Here is a 19,858-nt window from a genome sequence, read left to right on the forward strand (position 1 = left end):
CCAGCCCCTCCTCCCCTGGGCTTTGTTCCTTTCCCCAGGCCAGGAGGTCACCTGATTACTTTGTTCTCCAACCCTTCAGCTCTCACCTTGCAGGGGGGAAGGGCCCAGGCCATCAGCTGCCAGGAAACAGGGTGTCGGCCATTCTCTGTGTCCAGACCTCTGCACACACCTGCCCTCTAGGGCTCTGCAAGGATCATACACCCTTATCCCACCACCTAGATACTTAAGAACTGCCAAGGGGAAACTGAGGCACCCCCACACTATTTAGAGGAAACATTAAGAACAGTCCCACTTTGATACAGAAGGGATGAGTGTGATGATGAGAGGAGATAGAAATGGGGAGGGGACAAGTGTGACATGGTGGGATGTTGAATATGAGAAGGCAAGTGTGACAGGGTACAGTGAGTGTGACAGGCAGTAGCTGAGTGTGACAGGTGGGGTGAGTGTGACAGGGAGGATGTGGGTGTGATGGTGGGGTGAGTGTGACAGGAAGGTTGTGGGTGTGACAAGTGGGGGGAGTGTTACAGCCAGTAAGGAATCTGATGAGGTTCAATAAGGATAAGTGCAGGGTCCTGCACTTAGGACGGAAGAACCCAATGCACAGCTACAGACTAGGGACCGAATGGCTAGGCAGCAGTTCTGCAGAAAAGGACCTAGGGGTGACAGTGAACGAGAAGCTGGATATGAGTCAGCAGTGTGCCCTTGTTGCCAAGAAGGCCAATGGCATTTTGGGATGTATAAGTAGGGGCATAGCGAGCAGATCGAGGGACGTGATCGTTCCCCTCTATTCGACATTGGTGAGGCCTCATCTGGAGTACTGTGTCCAGTTTTGGGCCCCACACTTCAAGAAGGATGTGGATAAATTGGAGAGAGTCCAGCGAAGGGCAACAAAAATGATTAGGGGACTGGAACACATGAGTTATGAGGAGAGGCTGAGGGAGCTGGGATTGTTTAGCCTGCAGAAGAGAAGAATGAGGGGGGATTTGATAGCTGCTTTCAACTACCTGAAAGGGGGTTCCAAAGAGGATGGCTCTAGACTGTTCTCAATGGTAGCAGATGACAGAACGAGGAGTAATGGTCTCAAGTTGCAGTGGGGGAGGTTTAGATTGGATATTAGGAAAAACTTTTTCACTAAGAGGGTGGTGAAACACTGGAATGCGTTCCCTAGGGAGGTGGTAGAATCTCCTTCCTTAGAGGTTTTTAAGGTCAGGCTTGACAAAGCCCTGGCTGGGATGATTTAACTGGGAATTGGTCCTGCTTCGAGCAGGGGGTTGGACTAGATGACCTTCTGGGGTCCCTTCCAACCCTGATATTCTATGATTCTATGATTCTATGAGAGGGCAGAGTGAGTGTGACAGGCGGGGTGAGTGTGAGAGGGCAGAGTGAGTGTGAGAGGGTGGGGTGAGTGTGACAGGCGGGGTGAGTGTGAGAGGGCAGAGTGAGTGTGAGAGGGTGGAGTGAGTGTGAGAGGGCAGAGTGAGTGTGACAGGTGGGGTGAGTGTGAGAGGGCAGAGGTGAGTGTGAGAGGGCAGAGTGAGTGTGACAGGCGGGGTGAGTGTGAGAGGGCAGAGTGAGTGTGACAGGTGGGTGAGTGTGACAGGGCGGAGGTGAGTGTGAGAGGGCAGAGTGAGTGTGACAGGCGGGGTGAGTGTGAGAGGGCAGAGTGAGTGTGAGAGGGTGGGGTGAGTGTGTCAGGTGGGTGAGTGTGACAGGGTGGAGGTGAGTGTGAGAGGGCAGAGTGAGTGTGACAGGCGGGTGAGTGTGACAGGGCGGAGGTGAGTGTGAGAGGGCAGAGTGAGTGTGACAGGCGGGGTGAGTGTGAGAGGGCAGAGTGAGTGTGAGAGGGCGGGGTGAGTGTGTCAGGTGGGTGAGTGTGACAGGGCGGAGGTGAGTGTGAGAGGGCAGAGTGAGTGTGACAGGGCAGAGAGAGTGTGACAGGCGGGGTGAGTGTGAGAGGGCAGAGTGAGTGTGACAGGCGGGGTGAGTGTGAGAGGGCAGAGTGAGTGTGAGAGGTGGGATGAGTGTGACAGGCGGGGTGAGTGTGACAGGGCAGAGTGAGTGTGAGAGGGCGGGGTGAGTGTGAGAGGCGGGGTGAGTTTGAGAGGGCGGAGGTGAGTGTGAGAGGACAGAGTGAGTGTGACAGGCGGGGTGAGTGTGAGAGGGCAGAGTGAGTGTGACAGGCGGGGTGAGTGTGACAGGGCGGAGGTGAGTGTGACAGGGTGGGGTGAGTGTGAGAGGGCAGAGTGAGTGTGACAGGCGGGGTGAGTGTGAGAGGGCAGAGTGAGTGTGTCAGGCGGGTGAGTGTCACAGGGCGGAGGTGAGTGTGAGAGGGCAGAGTGAGTGTGACAGGCGGGGTGAGTGTGAGAGGGCAGAGGTGAGTGTGACAGGCGGGGTGAGTGTGAGAGGGCAGAGTGAGTGTGACAGGCGGAGGTGAGTGTGACAGGGCGGAGGTGAGTGTGACAGGCGGAGTGAGTGTGACAGGCGGGGTGAGTGTCACAGGGCAGAGTGAGTGTGAGAGGGCGGGGTGACTGTGTCAGGTGGGTGAGTGTGACAGGGCGGAGGTGAGTGTGTCAGGTGGGGTGAGTGTGAGAGGGCAGAGGTGAGTGTGACAGGCGGGGTGAGTGTGAGAGGGCAGAGTGAGTGTGACAGGTGGGTGAGTGTGACAGGGCGGAGGTGAGTGTGACAGGGCGGGGTGAGTGTGACAGGGCAGAGTGAGTGTGACAGGCGGGGTTAGTGTGAGAGGGCAGAGTGAGTGTGACAGGTGGGTGAGTGTGAGAGGGCAGAGTGAGTGTGTCAGGCGGGTGAGTGTCACAGGGCGGAGGTGAGTGTGACAGGGCGGGGTGAGTGTGAGAGGGCAGAGTGAGTGTGATAGGTGGGTGAGTGTGAGAGGGCAGAGTGAGTGTGATAGGTGGGTGAGTGTGACAGGGCGGAGGTGAGTGTGACAGGGCGGGGTGAGTGTGACAGGGCAGAGTGAGTGTGACAGGCGGGGTGAGTGTGAGAGGGCAGAATGAGTGTGTCAGCGGGTGAGTGTCACAGGGCGGAGGTGAGTGTGACAGGGCAGAGTGAGTGTGAGAGGGCGGGGTGAGTGTGTCAGGTGGGTGAGTGTGACAGGGCGGAGGTGAGTGTGAGAGGGCAGAGTGAGTGTGACAGGCGGGGTGAGTGTGAGAGGGCAGAGTGAGTGTGACAGGCGGGGTGAGTGTGACAGGCAGGGTGAGTGTGACAGGGCAGAGGTGAGTGTGAGAGGGCAGAGTGAGTGTGACAGGCGGGGTGAGTGTGAGAGGGCAGAGGTGAGTGTGACAGGCGGGGTGAGTGTGACAGGCGGGGTGACTGTGACAGGGCGGAGGTGAGTGTGAGAGGGCAGAGTGAGTGTGACAGGGCAGAGTGAGTGTGACAGGCGGGGTGAGTGTCACAGGGCAGAGTGAGTGTGTCAGGCGGGTGAGTGTCACAGGGCGGAGGTGAGTGTGAGAGGGCAGAGTGAGTGTGACAGGCGGGGTGAGTGTGACAGGGTGGAGGTGAGTGTGTCAGGCGGGGTGAGTGTGAGAGGGCAGAGGTGAGTGTGACAGGCGGGGTGAGTGTGAGAGGGCAGAGTGAGTGTGACAGGTGGGGTGAGTGTGACAGGGCAGAGTGAGTGTGAGAGGGCGGGGTGAGTGTGTCAGGCGGGTGAGTGTGACAGGGCGGAGGTGAGTGTGACAGGCGGGGTGAGTGTGACAGGCGGGGTGACTGTGACAGGGCGGAGGTGAGTGTGAGAGGGCAGAGTGAGTGTGACAGGGCAGAGTGAGTGTGACAGGCGGGGTGAGTGTCACAGGGCAGAGTGAGTGTGTCAGGCGGGTGAGTGTCACAGGGCGGAGGTGAGTGTGAGAGGGCAGAGTGAGTGTGACAGGCGGGGTGAGTGTGACAGGGTGGAGGTGAGTGTGTCAGGCGGGGTGAGTGTGAGAGGGCAGAGGTGAGTGTGACAGGCGGGGTGAGTGTGAGAGGGCAGAGTGAGTGTGACAGGTGGGGTGAGTGTGACAGGGCAGAGTGAGTGTGAGAGGGCGGGGTGAGTGTGTCAGGCGGGTGAGTGTGACAGGGCGGAGGTGAGTGTGACAGGCGGGGTGAGTGTGACAGGCGGGGTGACTGTGACAGGGCGGAGGTGAGTGTGAGAGGGCAGAGTGAGTGTGACAGGGCAGAGTGAGTGTGACAGGCGGGGTGAGTGTCACAGGGCAGAGTGAGTGTGAGAGGGCGGGGTGAGTGTGACAGGGCGGAGGTGAGTGTGACAGGCGGGGTGAGTGTGAGAGGGCAGAGTGAGTGTGTCAGCCGGGTGAGTGTCACAGGGCGGAGGTGAGTGTGACGGGGCAGAGTGAGTGTGAGAGGGCGGGGTGAGTGTGTCAGGCGGGGTGAGTGTGAGAGGGCAGAGTGAGTGTGTCAGCCAGGTGAGTGTCACAGGGCGGAGGTGAGTGTGACAGGGCAGAGTGAGTGTGACAGGCGGGGTGAGTGTGAGAGGGCAGAGTGAGTGTGTCAGGCGGGTGAGTGTCACAGGGCGGAGGTGAGTGTGAGAGGGCAGAGTGAGTGTGACAGGCGGGGTGAGTGTGACAGGGCGGAGGTGAGTGTGTCAGGCGGGGTGAGTGTGAGAGGGCAGAGGTGAGTGTGACAGGCGGGGTGAGTGTGAGAGGGCAGAGTGAGTGTGACAGGCGGGGTGAGTGTGACAGGGCAGAGTGAGTGTGAGAGGGCGGGGTGAGTGTGTCAGGCGGGTGAGTGTGACAGGGCGGAGGTGAGTGTGTCAGGCGGGGTGAGTGTGAGAGGGCAGAGGTGAGTGTGACAGGCGGGGTGAGTGTGAGAGGGCAGAGTGAGTGTGACAGGCGGGGTGAGTGTGACAGGGCAGAGTGAGTGTGAGAGGGCGGGGTGAGTGTGTCAGGCGGGTGAGTGTGACAGGGCGGAGGTGAGTGTGTCAGGCGGGGTGAGTGTGAGAGGGCAGAGGTGAGTGTGACAGGCGGGGTGAGTGTGAGAGGGCAGAGTGAGTGTGTCAGGCGGGTGAGTGTCACAGGGCGGAGGTGAGTGTGACAGGGCAGAGTGAGTGTGAGAGGGCGGGGTGAGTGTGTCAGGTGGGTGAGTGTGAGAGGGCAGAGTGAGTGTGACAGGTGGGGTGAGTGTGAGAGGGCAGAGTGAGTGTGACAGGCAGGGTGAGTGTGACAGGGCAGAGGTGAGTGTGAGAGGGCAGAGTGAGTGTGACAGGGCAGAGTGAGTGTGAGAGGGCAGAGGTGAGTGTGACAGGCGCGGTGAGTGTGACAGGCGGGGTGACTGTGACAGGGCGGAGGTGAGTGTGAGAGGGCAGAGTGAGTGTGACAGGGCAGAGTGAGTGTGACAGGCGGGGTGAGTGTCACAGGGCAGAGTGAGTGTGTCAGGCGGGTGAGTGTCACAGGGCGGAGGTGAGTGTGAGAGGGCAGAGTGAGTGTGACAGGCGGGGTGAGTGTGACAGGGTGGAGGTGAGTGTGTCAGGCGGGGTGAGTGTGAGAGGGCAGAGGTGAGTGTGACAGGCGGGGTGAGTGTCACAGGGCAGAGTGAGTGTGTCAGGCGGGTGAGTGTCACAGGGCGGAGGTGAGTGTGACAGGGCAGAGTGAGTGTGACAGGCGGGGTGAGTGTGACAGGGCGGAGGTGAGTGTGTCAGGCGGGGTGAGTGTGAGAGGGCAGAGGTGAGTGTGACAGGCGGGGTGAGTGTGAGAGGGCAGAGTGAGTGTGACAGGCGGGGTGAGTGTGACAGGGCAGAGTGAGTGTGAGAGGGCGGGGTGAGTGTGTCAGGCGGGTGAGTGTGACAGGGCGGAGGTGAGTGTGTCAGGCGGGGTGAGTGTGAGAGGGCAGAGGTGAGTGTGACAGGCGGGGTGAGTGTGAGAGGGCAGAGTGAGTGTGACAGGCGGGGTGAGTGTGACAGGGCAGAGTGAGTGTGAGAGGGCGGGGTGAGTGTGTCAGGCGGGTGAGTGTGACAGGGCGGAGGTGAGTGTGTCAGGCGGGGTGAGTGTGAGAGGGCAGAGGTGAGTGTGACAGGCGGGGTGAGTGTGAGAGGGCAGAGTGAGTGTGTCAGGCGGGTGAGTGTCACAGGGCGGAGGTGAGTGTGACAGGGCAGAGTGAGTGTGACAGGCGGGGTGAGTGTCACAGGGCGGGGGCAGCCCCGGCCGGGGGGCGCCGGGGCGTGTGCGGGGCGCGTGCGGGGCGCGGGGGCGGTCGGGCCGTGGGGGGGGGCCCGGGAGCGGGGGGAGGCGGCGGGGCCCGGGCCCCCCCCACCCCCCGGCTCGCAGCTGGCCCGCGGGCGGCTGTTTGCCCAGAGTTAAGGAGGCGGAAGACGCCGGCGGCGCCCGCGCCCGGCTCCATGGAAACGCGCCGCCCGCCCGGCGCGGGGGCCCGGGGGCGCGGCCGATGCGGGCCCGATAGGGGGGGCGGGGGCCGGAGCGGGATCGCGGCTGTAATTACAGCGCGCGCTGCAGCGGAAATTGCTGCGGCCGGGCCCCGCGCCCCTCGCAAGTTGCCTGGAAACTGCCCCCCTCCCCCCCCGCGCCCCGGTCCCGCTGCCAGCTTCCCCCCGCCGGCGGCGCCCGGAGCGAGCGCGACAATCGCGGCGATCAGCGGGGCCGGAATAATAAACCATGCAGCCCGCGGGCCGCCCCCAGAGCTGCCATGAGCCGCGGCGCCGCCGCTCCGCCGCTGCTGCTCAACATGTACCTGCCAGGTACCGGCCCGAGGGCACGGCGAGGGGCTCCCAGGGCTCCCCGCCCGCTCCTTGCCTCGCCCCCGGCTCCCCGCGCCGGCAGCCTTGGCCCTTCCTCGTCTGCCGCCCCCTGCGTTCTCCCTTCCTCTCCCCGGCCCGGGCGGCGGGGGCTTTTTGTCCCTATTTAAAGCGCCCCGGGCTCGCTCGGAAATCGGATTTCCTTTTTCCTGGACGCGTTTCCTGGCTTCATAGCCCCGGCGGGGGGGATGCGGCCAGCGGCGCGCAGGGGGCTGGGGACCGGGCAGCGCTTTAAAAGCCGCCCAGCGGGCGCTGGGGAGAGGCAAAGAGACTCCGGAGCGGGTTGGGACTTGGCCCCGTGCGAACGCGTCTCTGTCTCCGCTCCAGATCCAGTCGGGGAGACTCTGTTCAAGGAGGGGAAGAGCCCGGCGTGGGGCTCGCTCAGCCCTGGCGTGCAGAAAGGTAAGGGCGGCGCCTGTCCTTCCCGCCGGGCCGCTCCGCGCGGACCGCTCCGGGAGTCAACCCCGAGCTTTTACACGGCGCTTCGCAGCGCAGCCTCCGCCTGCCGGGCCGCTGGGACGCGGCGCGTGGTTCGACTCCGGCGGAGGCTTAGGGACCTTGCCGGGGCCAGAACAGGGGTATTCGCCCCCCGCCCCGGCACTGAGGCCAGGCTGGAAATACGAGGGAGACACAAGAGCGACCCAGCCCTTCGGGGGAAGGGGGGCAGCAGGCAGGGGGATCCCCTCTCCCGCGCGCGGTGAAATTGCCCGGCTGGGATGGACGCTTTTCAACCCCCGGAATTTAGCTCCGCGGCATCCGAGCGCCGCGTTGGGGGACGGGACCCAGCGATTCGGGCTCCCCATCAGCTGGGAGACCCGGGCTTTGTTTTCGGGGGCGCGGGGCGGTGGTAATTCGTCTTTCCCCCCGAAACCAACGTTTTCCTTCCGACCCAGCGCCCAGCTTCTGCCAAACCCCGACGGATTATTGGAAACAACGAAGGGAAACTTCCCCCCCTCCCTGCACCCCCAAATCCCACCGCCTCAGCTGTGGGGAGGGTAGACCAAGGGGCTGGCCCCACTGGAATCCGAATTGGCCGCGAACTCTCTGCGCTTAACGTGGAGTCTGACCCTGGCGCGGAAACCTGCCCTCGGGGTTTCCAGAGGAGAATTTTGATTTGATCGTTTGCAAATTCGATGCGGGATAAACTTTCGATGGGGGGATTTGGGGAGAGGCTGGAGGCCACATGCGCAGCAGCTTGTGCCAGGCGGGCCCGATTGACCCTTTAGATCGAGTCCCAGTGATCGCCGCGCTGCGGTTTGTTAATAAACACAATCGCAGGAATCCGGCAGAACGAGCCGCCCAATGTAACAAACACCGCGAAATGTTCGGCTCAAGAGGTAGATTTAAAACAAAACCGAGCCCTAAGAAACCCCCCCAAACCCGCCCACCTATAAATCTGCCCCTCGGACAGACTCTCGTCTGTCTCGCTCCCGTTAAAACACTGTCCCTTGTAAACGGGAGCCCTGGCCATCCATCTGCTCCGGATCCGGCCATTCACGCCCAGCTCTCGACTGTTTCCAGCCTGTGCATTCACCGGGGATTAAATTCTGGTTTGTGGGTCCTTGGATCCGAACGTCAAGCGGAACTCGAGGGGAAAAGGGGGTGTCAAATAAGAAGACGCAGAGTTCAAGAAACGAAATGATCAAATAGCAAACCTGTCCCGGTCTCTATCCCCGACACCGCGTTACCCGGCACGGATCCATTCCTGTGTGCGGGGGACGGGACAGTCTCTGCGCCTCTGAAATGGTCTCAAAACGATTTAACCTCGTTTCCTTGGACCTATTGGGTATTTTTAATACACCGCAGCCAGCAAAGATCAATATAAACGGGGTGTGGACAGAACAACCCAAACCCGACAACCCCGGAGTAACAACCCCCCGGGTGAGCCCGGCTATTCTGTCCCGATTAATACCCGCTTGTCTGGGTTTGTTTCCTTCAGCCCCAGTGTCCGAACAGCGATTCGTGGCACGCAATGAAATCGGGCGCTATTGAAGCGTAGGGACCGATCAGGGTGCGGCAGTGCGGGGTTTGAGAACAGAGGCCGTAGCGCCCGGAGAGACCGTGCTGGGGCGCGGGGGTCGGGGCGGCAGCTGGCTGGATGCCAGGGGCAGCCGGCTCTCGAGTTGGGCGGGGGATTTGCCCAGGACTCTGGGGGCTGGCACCTAACCTGGGTGTGTCGGGCACAGAGGAGACACTCTCCGCTACTGTGCCCAGCAAACGCCCCATGAAAACACCGGCCTGACCCTCACCAGCGCTTTCTGCCGGCCAGGTTCCCTGTTACCCCCGTTCCCTCCCCCCGTCTACGGGCCCAGCCAGGCACCCGCCGAGAATTATGAACCCAGCTGTTCCTGTGAGGAATCCACTGGCCAGGCAGCTCCCAGCCGCCAGTCCCCGGGGCAGGTTTGAAAGGTCTCCCGGCCCCTGCACAATGATCTGGGGGAAGAGCTCAGGGACGCCCTTTCCAGGGAGCTGCAGTGGCCAGGGTGGGGCTGTCTGCATCTCGCACACCCCCCGTGCCTCGCTTTCCCCGTGACTGAGCGGGGCTGGTGTGAAAGGGAGCTGCCTTGGGCGAGCGCCTTCCAGGAGGAGCGCTCGTCTGACTGCACAGCGGGGGCTGCCGCGCCCGTCTGAACGCAGCCTCCCCCGCCCGCGGCTTTGGGGTGCGGTTCCCCGAGAACGCAGTACCCCTGCCCCCTGCATTCCCTCAGCCCGGATCTGCAGCACCAGGCGGGCAGAGCCAGAGCCTCGTTCATGCAAACCGAGCTCCGGGGAGAGCGGGAGAGGACCGAGGGCAAGCGGCGGAAGAGCCGGGTTATGGAAGGGGTGGGGGAGGCCCGGCGGCTGCTGGCAGGAGCTGCAGGCTGGGAGGCGACGTGCCAGGAGCGCAGGGGCTGGAGGCGGAGGGGACCTTTCAGCCTGGCCGGCTCTGTGGGGCGGCTCAGCCCCTCATACCCGGGAGGAAGGCGTGCTCCCAGGGGTGCGCGGGCAGCCGGATTGAACCGATCTGCTAGGGAGCGAGAGGGGACGCACTGGAACTGGCTTCCGTGAGGACAGGACCAGGGGGACGTGACAGACACATACAGACTCAGGACTGGGCTAGACCGGGAAGTTCTTTTCGCCCTGTCTCATGACACCAGGACAACGGGCCATTCACTGAAAGGGGGCAAATTCAAAGCAGAGCCCAGGAAAGCTGTTCACACAACGCGCACTTAGCCCGTGGAACTCCCTGCCACAGGATATCCGTGCAGCGGAAGCCTTAGCAGGATTGTTTGTAAGGGGGATTCATAGGAGAGCAGGACTCTCCAGAGCAGTTACAGTAAATATTACAAAAAATAACCGGGGTATCCTGTGGGTGACAGGACACTGGGCTGGTGGACCCCAGGTCTGATCCACTCTGGCCATGCCTGTGCCGTGTCACCCCCTCTTCCCAATGTTACGGTTTAAGAGGAGCCAGCCCTCTAGCTGACCCTGTCATTCTAGTATCAGGTGTGCCATTCCCAGCGGAGTGCGTGGCTGCATGCCCAGAACCATCGCACCCTGGAGCCGCCTCTCTCTAGACCTGGGGCACAGCGGGGGGGGGGGGTTACATTCCCAGGCAGCGCCCCCCGTGCTAACCCCAGACAGGCAGACACCAGGGAGCACCGACGAGGCTCCTGGGCCTTTCGACAATCTGAACGCTCAGAGCAAGCCCCACCCATGCTCTGAAAACACGGGCTGGCATGGTTTGCTCTGCCCCAGGCCCCAAGTGCTGCCAACATGGCTGGGCAGCTTGCACCACATCCTGCTCTGGGCAGCGCCTTACCAGGGAGCTATTGACAAACTCAGAGCAGCATCACAGGACCTGGCTTGGGCTTGACTAAGGGGTCGCTGTCTGCAAGTAGTTGAGGGGTGCAAACCCTGAGGATGGGGGGGGGTTATTTAGGACACTGGGGGTTGAACTGGGAGTTATGGGATGAAATTGAGAAAGGGAAAACATCATCCGCACTCTTATTAGTGGTACCCTGACTCTTAGGAAACCAGTGGGGGAAAGCAGAGGACAATCCCAACCAGTCACAGAAATTCCTGCTGCTTCAAAAGGGCTGATTCTCAAAGCTGAGGAAAAAATTAGTGAAATTGACCAGTAGGAAAATTTTAGAGAGAAGAACATCTGTGAAAATTGGTAGCTCTTTAAGAAGAGTTTACACGGTGGCCAAAAAGCCATGGTTCCACAATTGCGAAAGGACAACTTTGACTTAAAGCCCATCTTGGTTCAGTGGTGAGGTGAAGGTAGCAGTTGGAAATAAAAAAAAGCCATACCTAACAAATGGGGAAAAGAGGAAATAGGTTGCAGTCGATATAAATTAGAAGTAGTGAAGTGTAGAAAATTGATAAAGGAAGCTGAAGATATCAGGGAAAAAATCCATGGCTGGCAGGAAATTAAGAAGGAGTTTTTAAAGTATATTATGAACAAAAGAAATACTAGTAATGGTACAGGCTCGTTGCTAGATAGAGATGGTGAAATTGTTAATGATGCAGAAAAGGTAGAAGTGTTCAATAAATATTTATGTTCTATATTTGGAAAGAAGCAGGCTGATGTACTTGTATCACATGAGGAAGATTAAGTACTTTCTAGTCCATTAGTAACTCAGGAGGATGTTAAACAACATCTACTAGGGCTAAATAATTTTAAATCAGAAGGACCAGATAACTTGCAGGTAGCAAGAGTCTTAAAAGAATTGGCTAAGGAGATTTATGGCCCACTCATCTTAATTTTTAATAAATTTTGGAATATAAGGGAAATACCAGAAGACAGAAAGTTGTGCCAATATTTGAAAAGGGCAAGTGGGATGACCCAGGTAACCATAGGTTAGTTAGTCTGACATCAGTACTGGGCAGAATAATGGAAAAACTCCCACAGGGTTCAGCTGATAAAGCAATAAAGGACAGGAATATAATGAATGAGGCCAACAAAGGTCTTGTCAAACAAACCTGATTTCAGACTTTGCTGAGATAGCAAGTTTGCCTCTCAGAGGTAACTGCATACCTGGACCACACGCAGACTTTGGTAAGGCGCTTGCCCTATGTGATATCGCGGGAACACATGTTACATGCACCAGGAACTGGCTGATGTCCATGGGGAACCACCAGGGGATGTGGGGTCTCTAGCGAGATCAGCACCAGGCCTGACGCTGTTCAGCGTCTGCTTTGGAACACGCACTATGGAAGTCCCGAGGTGAAATTCACTGGCCTGCGCCACACAGGTGGTCAGACGAGAAGATCTAATAGCGGGTCCCTTCTGGCCTTAAACGCAGTCAGAGATCAGGGGCTCATGTGCTAGGCGCTGCACGGACAAGGAAGAGAGAGGGCAGGCAGCTCACAATCTGGCCAATTTTTGCCTCTCCAGACGCCTGAGGTTCCCTTAACAGGATTTAAATTCGTACCACAAATAACCCTTGCACACAGCTGTAGCACTGAGCATAACCCACAGCAGGTGAACCCGGCGTATTTAACCCTGCTGCCTTTTATTGTCCCTGGTGGGTACTCCACCCCTGCTCTGCCCTGAGGCCCCGGTCCCACTCTGCCCCTTCTCCCAAGGCCCCTCGCTGCTCTCTGCCCTCCCCCAAGCGCCTCCTGCCAGCCACCAAACAGCTGTGGCTGGTGGGTTCTGAGGACCCCCTGTTTTGTTCTGTGGGTGCTTGAGCCCGGAACACCCACAGAGTCGGCGCCTCTGCCCTCAACCCCCCCACCCCCTCCAACAGTGCCACCCCTATTCCAATGCTTGTGAACGAGACAGGCCAGCAGGACGGGGCAGCATTAGGATGCTTGGAGTTTGGCACCTAAGCAATCTCCGCTCACCACGCCCAGCTCTGGACAAGCCCCCCGGCAAGCAGAGGGAGCTGGCTGGGAGCCGGGCCCTGGGAAGGTGTGAGGGCTCCCTCGCTTGGGATTGTTTCACGTGGGCCTGGGCAAAGCTGTACAGTGCATCCCTCCCGCCCTGGCCCCAGGAGCTGGCCTGGAGGGTCTGATAGGACGTTTTCCATCCCTAACAACCATGTGCTCCAGCCCATCCCCTGCCCCCTGCTGCAGCTGGTCCTTGGGTGTTGCTGGAGTGCCATCAGGCCGCATGCCCCCGCAGGGTGGGAGTCAGGCCCCGTGGGATCGTATTGCCCAGGGAGGTGCATTTTGGGGGGGTTGGGAGAGGGTTACCACTTCCTCTGACTGTGTCCCATGTTAGCCACCGAATGGGATGGGAGGCCGGGCCGGCCGCCTGCTCCAGCCTCATGCCAACACCTGATCCAGCAAGAACTCATGGACCAAGTTCCTCCCTGATGTAATAGCCTTGGCTTCAGTGCAGATGTCCCCAGGGGTCAATATGGCCCCATGAGTCCATGCAGCGTGGCCTGGGGCTTGCTGGTCTGCTGAGCTCTGTGCCCCGGAGGGACCCTCTGCATGGAGGCCGCCCCCTTCCTGTGAGGAGGGGGATGGGGACCAGTGACACAGAATCAGAGAAGGCACCCGGAGAGGTCATCTAGCGGCGCTGCGGCAGGACCAAGTAAACCTAGTCCAGCCCTGACAGGTGGCACCTTCTCTGCACCCCAAATCCCACAGAGCCCCCTCTGCAGGGCCCAGGGATCTCTGCTGGTGGGATGGCTGCATATTGTCCCACCAACTTCAGTAAACTGGGGGGGACCCCTCCATGCTGGGGTGTGCAGGGGTTCTGGGTGCAGCGGTGAGCAGGCTCCAATGAGGGGTCAGTGTGTGGGACTGGGGGGGATCCGTGGGGCTGGGAGGCTGAACTGCACTGGCCTTTCTGCCCCCCACCCCACTCCCACTCCGGCTCCTGGCTCCTGCCCGCCAAGGGAAGGGGATTCCTTCCTCAACAATTGCCTTGGCTTGTGGCTGCTGAAGGCACGTGCCTGTGCCCAGCTGTCTGCTTTGGGTCTGCGTGAGCCAGCGCTCTGCCGTGGGGCTGAAGCATGGTGGCTAGCGGGCGGGCAGGCTGGTGGCAGGATAGGGGACAGGGACCTGTCTCAGGGGGCTGGCGGGTTATTTCGGAGCTGGGTCACTCGCTCCTCAGCTGGCTCTGCTTGCTAGCCATGGAGGGTTGACTATCAGGGTGCCTGCCCAAGGAGCTGAGTGCAAAGCTCTCCAGGCAGCCGGGGGCCTCTCCCGTCGAACCCAGTGCGCCCGGCCTGCAGGTGTTGCCAGTAACGGGAGACTGACACAACCGGCTCCCGAGACGCGGAGCCATTGGCAGTTCCCTGAGGAGACGCTTTCAAACCCAGCTCCCACACCGAGACACGCGTATGCACTGGGCGGCCACCCAGCTGGGTGCCCTAGACATCATATGCACCCCCCCACACGCACACATCCATCTCGCACACATCCGTCACACACACATCACTTGCACACACACACGTCACATGCACACACCCCTCGCACACATCCATCACACACACACAACTCATGCATGCAGACACACACACCCCTTTCACACATCCATCTTGCACACATCCATCACACACACATCATATGCACACACACACCCCTCGCACACACCCATCACACACACACACGTCACATGACACACACACCCCTCGCACACATCCATCACACACACACGTCACATGACACACACACCCCTCACACACATCCATCACACACACACAACTCATGCATGCAGACACACACACCCCTTTCACACATCCATCTTGCACACATCCATCACACACACATCATATGCACACACACACCCCTCGCACACACCCATCACACACACACACGTCACATGACACACACACCCCTCGCACACATCCATCACACACACACGTCACATGACACACACACCCCTCGCACACATCCATCACACACACACAACTCATGCATGCAGACACACACACCCCTTTCACACATCCATCTTGCACACATCCATCACACACACATCATATGCACACACACACCCCTCGCACACACCCATCACACACACATCATATGCACACACACACACCTCTCACACACATCCATCACACACATCACATGCACACACATCTCTCTCTCTCACACACACACATCACATGCACACAGACACATCCAACACAGACACATCCATCTTTCACACACACGCAGATCATCTCACACACACATCCATAACATACACAAACACACACATCCCAGGCACACATACATACCATCACACACTACAATCACTCACATCCGTCTCTCTCACAAAACATCACGTGCATATGAACACATCCATCACACAGACACACACATCCATCTCTCTGTCTCTCACACACGCACACACACTCATGCCCAGTCCTCAGACCCTTTATCACTTTTGCTCAGTCCCAGCTCAGAGAAGATCCCCGTTGAATTCCACTGGAGTTTAGCTTCTGTCTGTCTGTTGCCGCCTGGCAGTGCCTGACCCCTCCCGAGTGTTTTGGGTAGAAATAACAATCACTGTCTCTCTCTCTCTCTCGTCCTTCCCCGCCTGCAGGAGGAAAGACGTGATTAGCTTACAGGTAGTTTGGTTTCTGGGGACGTGGGGGGTGGCTGTGTGGCGGGGGGTATGCTAGTTGTCTCTGTGTGAAGAGCTGACTGAGGGGAAACTAAGTCACAGAGAGGAGATAGGCATTCACTTTGAAGCCTGGGGTCTCTTCTGTCTTGCGGCGGGGAGTTCCACCGTCTAGGCCAGAGTTTCCCAAGCAGTGGCTCGCTGAAGGCTCCAGATGGGTCGCGGGCCCAGTGCAGAGGGGAAGCCCTGGGGGGAGTGGGGATGTCGGAGAGTGAACCCCCCTGCACTCACCCCAAAGTGGCAGCTGCTGTCGTCCAGGGCTGGGCCCGGCTCCTCTCAGGTTTACACCAGGTTGCAAAGCCTGGAGCGGGGAGCTGGGCCTAGCCCCGGGACAGAGCCACCGCTGCGGGGTGAGCGAGGGGCACACTCGCTCTCCAGCCCCCCAGTGCCTGCCCTTGGCGCTGGGCCAGCATTCGGGGGGGGTGCTGGGGCAGAGGGCGTCGCCTTGGCACGGCGAGGAGGAGGATGCTGGCCTCCCCGCAGCTAGAACCCTGAGTGGGGGCCACAAAAAGGCGAAATGTGGTTGGAGGGTCTCCCAAGGAAAATGTGTGGGAGCCCCCGGGTGAGACCCCACTCCCGGGAGGCTCTGTCTCCTGCGATCTCCAGCATCCCGGGTCACTGGCCTGGTGGGGACTTGCTGTGGTGGGAGCCGCAGTCTCTGCGGGAGGGGTGCACACAGAAACAGGGACACCCGGGTGCCCAGTGCTCGCACGCAGCACCTCGCGGGCATGTTACACGCACACGGGCATGGTACACACACGGGCATGGGCACACACAGGTATGTTACACTCACACACGCACACGCACCTAGAGGGATGTTACAGGGGCCGTTTCGTTGATGTATGTGGCTCTGTTTCTCCTGCGGTGTTTGACCTCCTGCCCCCCCCCCCAGCACCTCTTGTTGCTGAGTTATTTGCAGGCTTTGGGGGCAGGGACTGGCTTGCACTACGTGTTCGTCCAGCACTGACCGGGGGCGCAGCGCGGCCACCATAGAAATGTGAATAATATTTGTTGTCTGCAGTGTTGTCGCAGCCCCGTCGGCCCCAGGGTGTCGGAGAGACACAGCCGGGGAGGTGAGGTCTGCTATTGGACCCACTCCTGGTGGGGACAGAGACGAGCTTTCCAGCCGCACGCACAGGGCCCTCTTAGGGCTGGGAAAGGCTCTCCCAGCGTCCCAGCTAGACACAAAGGAAGAGAGTGTTTCGTGCTCATGTTGTAAGGGCCCATTCAAGGCGGAGGGGCTGGTTAACACTTCTGCAGTCATAGGACAAGCAGAGGGGGCTACGGGCTGTTGTAATAAGCCATAAATCCAGAGTCTCTGTCCAGACACGGGGTGATCGCACTGTGAAAAGTGTTCACCTGCGCGTGACAGGGTGTTTCTGTCTTTTTCATCTCTCCACTGCTACAATGATCAGCACCCGGCACAACACACCTTTCAAGATCCATGGGTCCCGCACACGCCCCCCACAGCATGTGGTGTGTCTCAGCCAGTGCCCCCCGAACTGTGATGTGGGTGAAACCAGGCAGTCCCTGCGCTCTGGAATGAACTCACACAGGAAAATGATCAAAGACAAAACCACTCTGTAACACAACCGTGATCACTCCATGTCTGAGCCCCGGTCTGTCCTGGTCCTCAAAGGGAATCTGTACAACACTTTGAAAAGACAGAGCAGGGGAGCTTCAGTTCGTAACTCTGCTCGGCCTGCAAGAGACCTTGGGTTTATGGCTCATTACAACAATCTGTCACCCAGTAGCCCCCCCCCCGCCTTTTTGACTGCACAGATCTTAACCAGCCCCTCCCCATTGAATGGTTTCAGGGGGGCAGCCGTGTTAGTCTGTATCAGCAAAAACAACAGGGAGCCCTTGTGGCACCTTAGAGACTAACAAATTATTTGGGCATAAGCTTTCGTGGGCTAAAACCCACTTCCTCAGATGCATGGAGTGGAAAATACAGTAGGAAGATGTGTGTACATAGTACATGAAAAGATGGGGGTTGCCTTACCAAGTCTAGTGAGACAATTCAATGGGCCCTTACAACATGTGCTAAGTACGTGCACTGAGCACTCCATTCCACCTGCATTAAGGGCTCCCTGGGGCTCGAACACCTCACATCCCCACCACAAGATGGTCCAACAAAAGAGATCACCTCCCCTGCCGTGTCTCTCAATAACAATATTGCTGGTTTCGCGCCACTTGGGGGCAGCCCCCTGCTGGGGATGGGCCGGACGTGTTTCTCTGGAACCTGTCCACGCAGGGCTGGCTGCTCCCCAGCCCAGGGCACTGGCCCCGCTCCCAGTTACGGGGTGCAGTGACTTGGGGCAGGCAAGGCGGGTCACCTCCCTCCCCAGGACTCCCCGGAGGGCAGCACCAGGGAGCAGTGGCTCTGGGGCTTTTCGGGCACATGGGTGATCACCGTCGAAGCCCGTGCCCGTAACTCCTGGGCTGGGCACGGCCGGGGCGTCCCCACCAACGCGCTGCTCTCGGGGCAGCTCTCCAGGCGTTCGGGGGGCGGGGGGAGACGTGTCCAGCACCAGCCCCCGCCCCCCGCTGCGCTGTGGACATGGATGATCAGTGTGGTGCCGGGGGGCTCCCGCTCAGGGCCCCATGTGTCCATGGCGCATCTACAGCGCCTGACCTAGGGGCCCAACCCTGAGAGCCTGGCTCAGGGCAATTGCCAGGGACGGACGCGAGCTCCGGGGGCTGGGGAGGGGCCGGCTGAAGAGCCAGGGCCGGGCAGAGCCCCGCGGTGGCCCACGTCCGTCTGCCCCGGGGAGATGCGACAGGTTGCGGCCTCGGCCCCCCGCGCCGGGGGCAGTCATGCTAACCGCCTGCCGCTTGGCCTGGCAGGCAGCGGGCAGATCCAGCTGTGGCAGTTCCTCCTGGAGCTCCTGTCGGACCGCGCCAACCTGAGCTGCATCGCCTGGGAGGGCGCCAACGGGGAGTTCAAGCTGATCGACCCGGACGAGGTGGCCCGGCGCTGGGGCGAGCGCAAGAGCAAGCCCAACATGAACTACGACAAGCTGAGCCGGGCCCTGCGTTATTACTACGACAAGAGCATCATGACCAAGGTGCACGGCAAGCGCTACGCCTACAAGTTCGACTTCCAGGGCCTGGCCCAGGTCTGCCAGCCCCCCGCCCCCGACCACGCCCTCTACAAGCTCCAGGGCAATCTGGCGCCCCTGCCCTTCTCGGGCATCTCCAAACTCAACCTCATGGCCTCGGGGGTGACGCCCGCCAGCTTCTCCTACTGGCCGGGGTCCGCCCCCACCCTCTACCCCGGCCACGGCCTGCAGCCCCCCGCCCCCTTCAGCGCCATGGCTGCCTCCCACCTCAACACCATGAATAACCACTACCATTAGAGCCCGCCGGGGCGTGCCGGGGGGGGTTGGGGGGCGGTGTGCACGATGGGGGTGGGTTTGCCTTTGGGTCCCACTCCGAGGGACCCCCTCTTTGCTCCGTGGCCCTTTCGGGGGAGAGGGGGCTTTTCTGAGTAGGTGGCTGGACCCCGTAAGGGATGGGCCCTCCTGACCTCACCCTCATGCCCTCTGAGTCAGGAAAGCAATTAGGCCGAGCCAGGGCCCCACTCGCAATGCCAGCCATGCCCGGAGGGTGAGGTTCTCACAGGGCAGCATCTGGGGTGGGGGGGGGGGAAGGGGCAGCTTGCGGACGGGGTCACTGGGCTGCGGGTCACCGGAGGCCCCAGACCCAGCATCTCTCTAGCCCAGCCGCTCTGTCTGCTGTGGGCTGCCTGGAGAGTCTTGCTCAAACGCCAACCCTCACCCCTCAGTGCATGAGTCAGGCCCTGGGCTCAGGAGGAAATCCCCCCTCTTGCCCACGGGAGAAGATTAGTGCCTGTCAGAGGAGTCTTGCCTGCCTCTGAAGCAGCTGGTTTGGGGCACCGTCAGAGGCGGGAGACCAGGCTAGATGGGCCCCTGGTCTCATTTAGGGCAGTGTGAAAATAGGGGGGAGATACTGAGGTAGATGGGCCCATTATTCTGACCCAGGGCAGTGGGGTAGGGGAGAGGGAGGGATACCAGGCTAGATGGGCCTAGGGTGACCAGACAGCAAAGGTGAAAAATCGGGAAAGGGGGCAGGGGGTAATAGGAGCCTATATAAGAAAAAGACCCCAAAATCGGGACTGGTCACTCTAGATGGGTCCATTGCTCTGATCCAGGGCAGCAGGGCTGGGGTGGGGGGGCAGGATACCAGGCTAGGTGGGTCTGTTTGTCTGAAAGTCCTTGGGTTGGGTCCAGTCCCTGGTTTTGCTGCGGCAAACTGGCAGCAGTTGAGCCCCCAGCGGGAGGCGACGGGCTCACACAGAGGCTGCTCGGGGCAGACAGGCATGGTGGGGTTGGAAGGGACCGGGAGGACGTGGGGAGTTGGGTCCGTCTGTCGGATAATGAGAGGAGAGCATCTGGAATGACCTGGGCTGTGCTGGAGGCTGGTGGTTTGGGTCTAGGGCTCAGTGGGCCCTGCTGGGATTTCAGTAGCCCCCTTGTCTCTGGCACTTGGCTGCATGTGGCATGGCTTCACTGCTCTCCCCCAGACACAGT

The 19,858-nt window shown here is 60.0% G+C and overlaps 1 protein-coding gene across 1 annotated transcript; it reads left to right on the plus strand.

Moving 5' to 3' along the window:
* The first annotated feature begins 3,007 nt into the window (after nt 1-3,007).
* Nucleotides 3,008-18,921, plus strand: FEV (FEV transcription factor, ETS family member). The gene is made up of 5 exons (XM_073306797.1): nt 3,008-3,023; nt 6,294-6,430; nt 6,541-6,694; nt 6,926-7,153; nt 18,153-18,921. Exons 1-5 carry the CDS (start codon nt 3,008-3,010, stop codon nt 18,662-18,664), a joined length of 1,047 nt encoding a protein of 348 aa, XP_073162898.1. The 3' UTR covers nt 18,665-18,921.
* Nucleotides 18,922-19,858: the final 937 nt, after the last annotated feature.

The sequence above is a fragment of the Lepidochelys kempii genome, chromosome 11 (genome assembly GCF_965140265.1).
Source record: "Lepidochelys kempii isolate rLepKem1 chromosome 11, rLepKem1.hap2, whole genome shotgun sequence".
NCBI classification, from domain to species: domain Eukaryota; kingdom Metazoa; phylum Chordata; order Testudines; family Cheloniidae; genus Lepidochelys; species Lepidochelys kempii.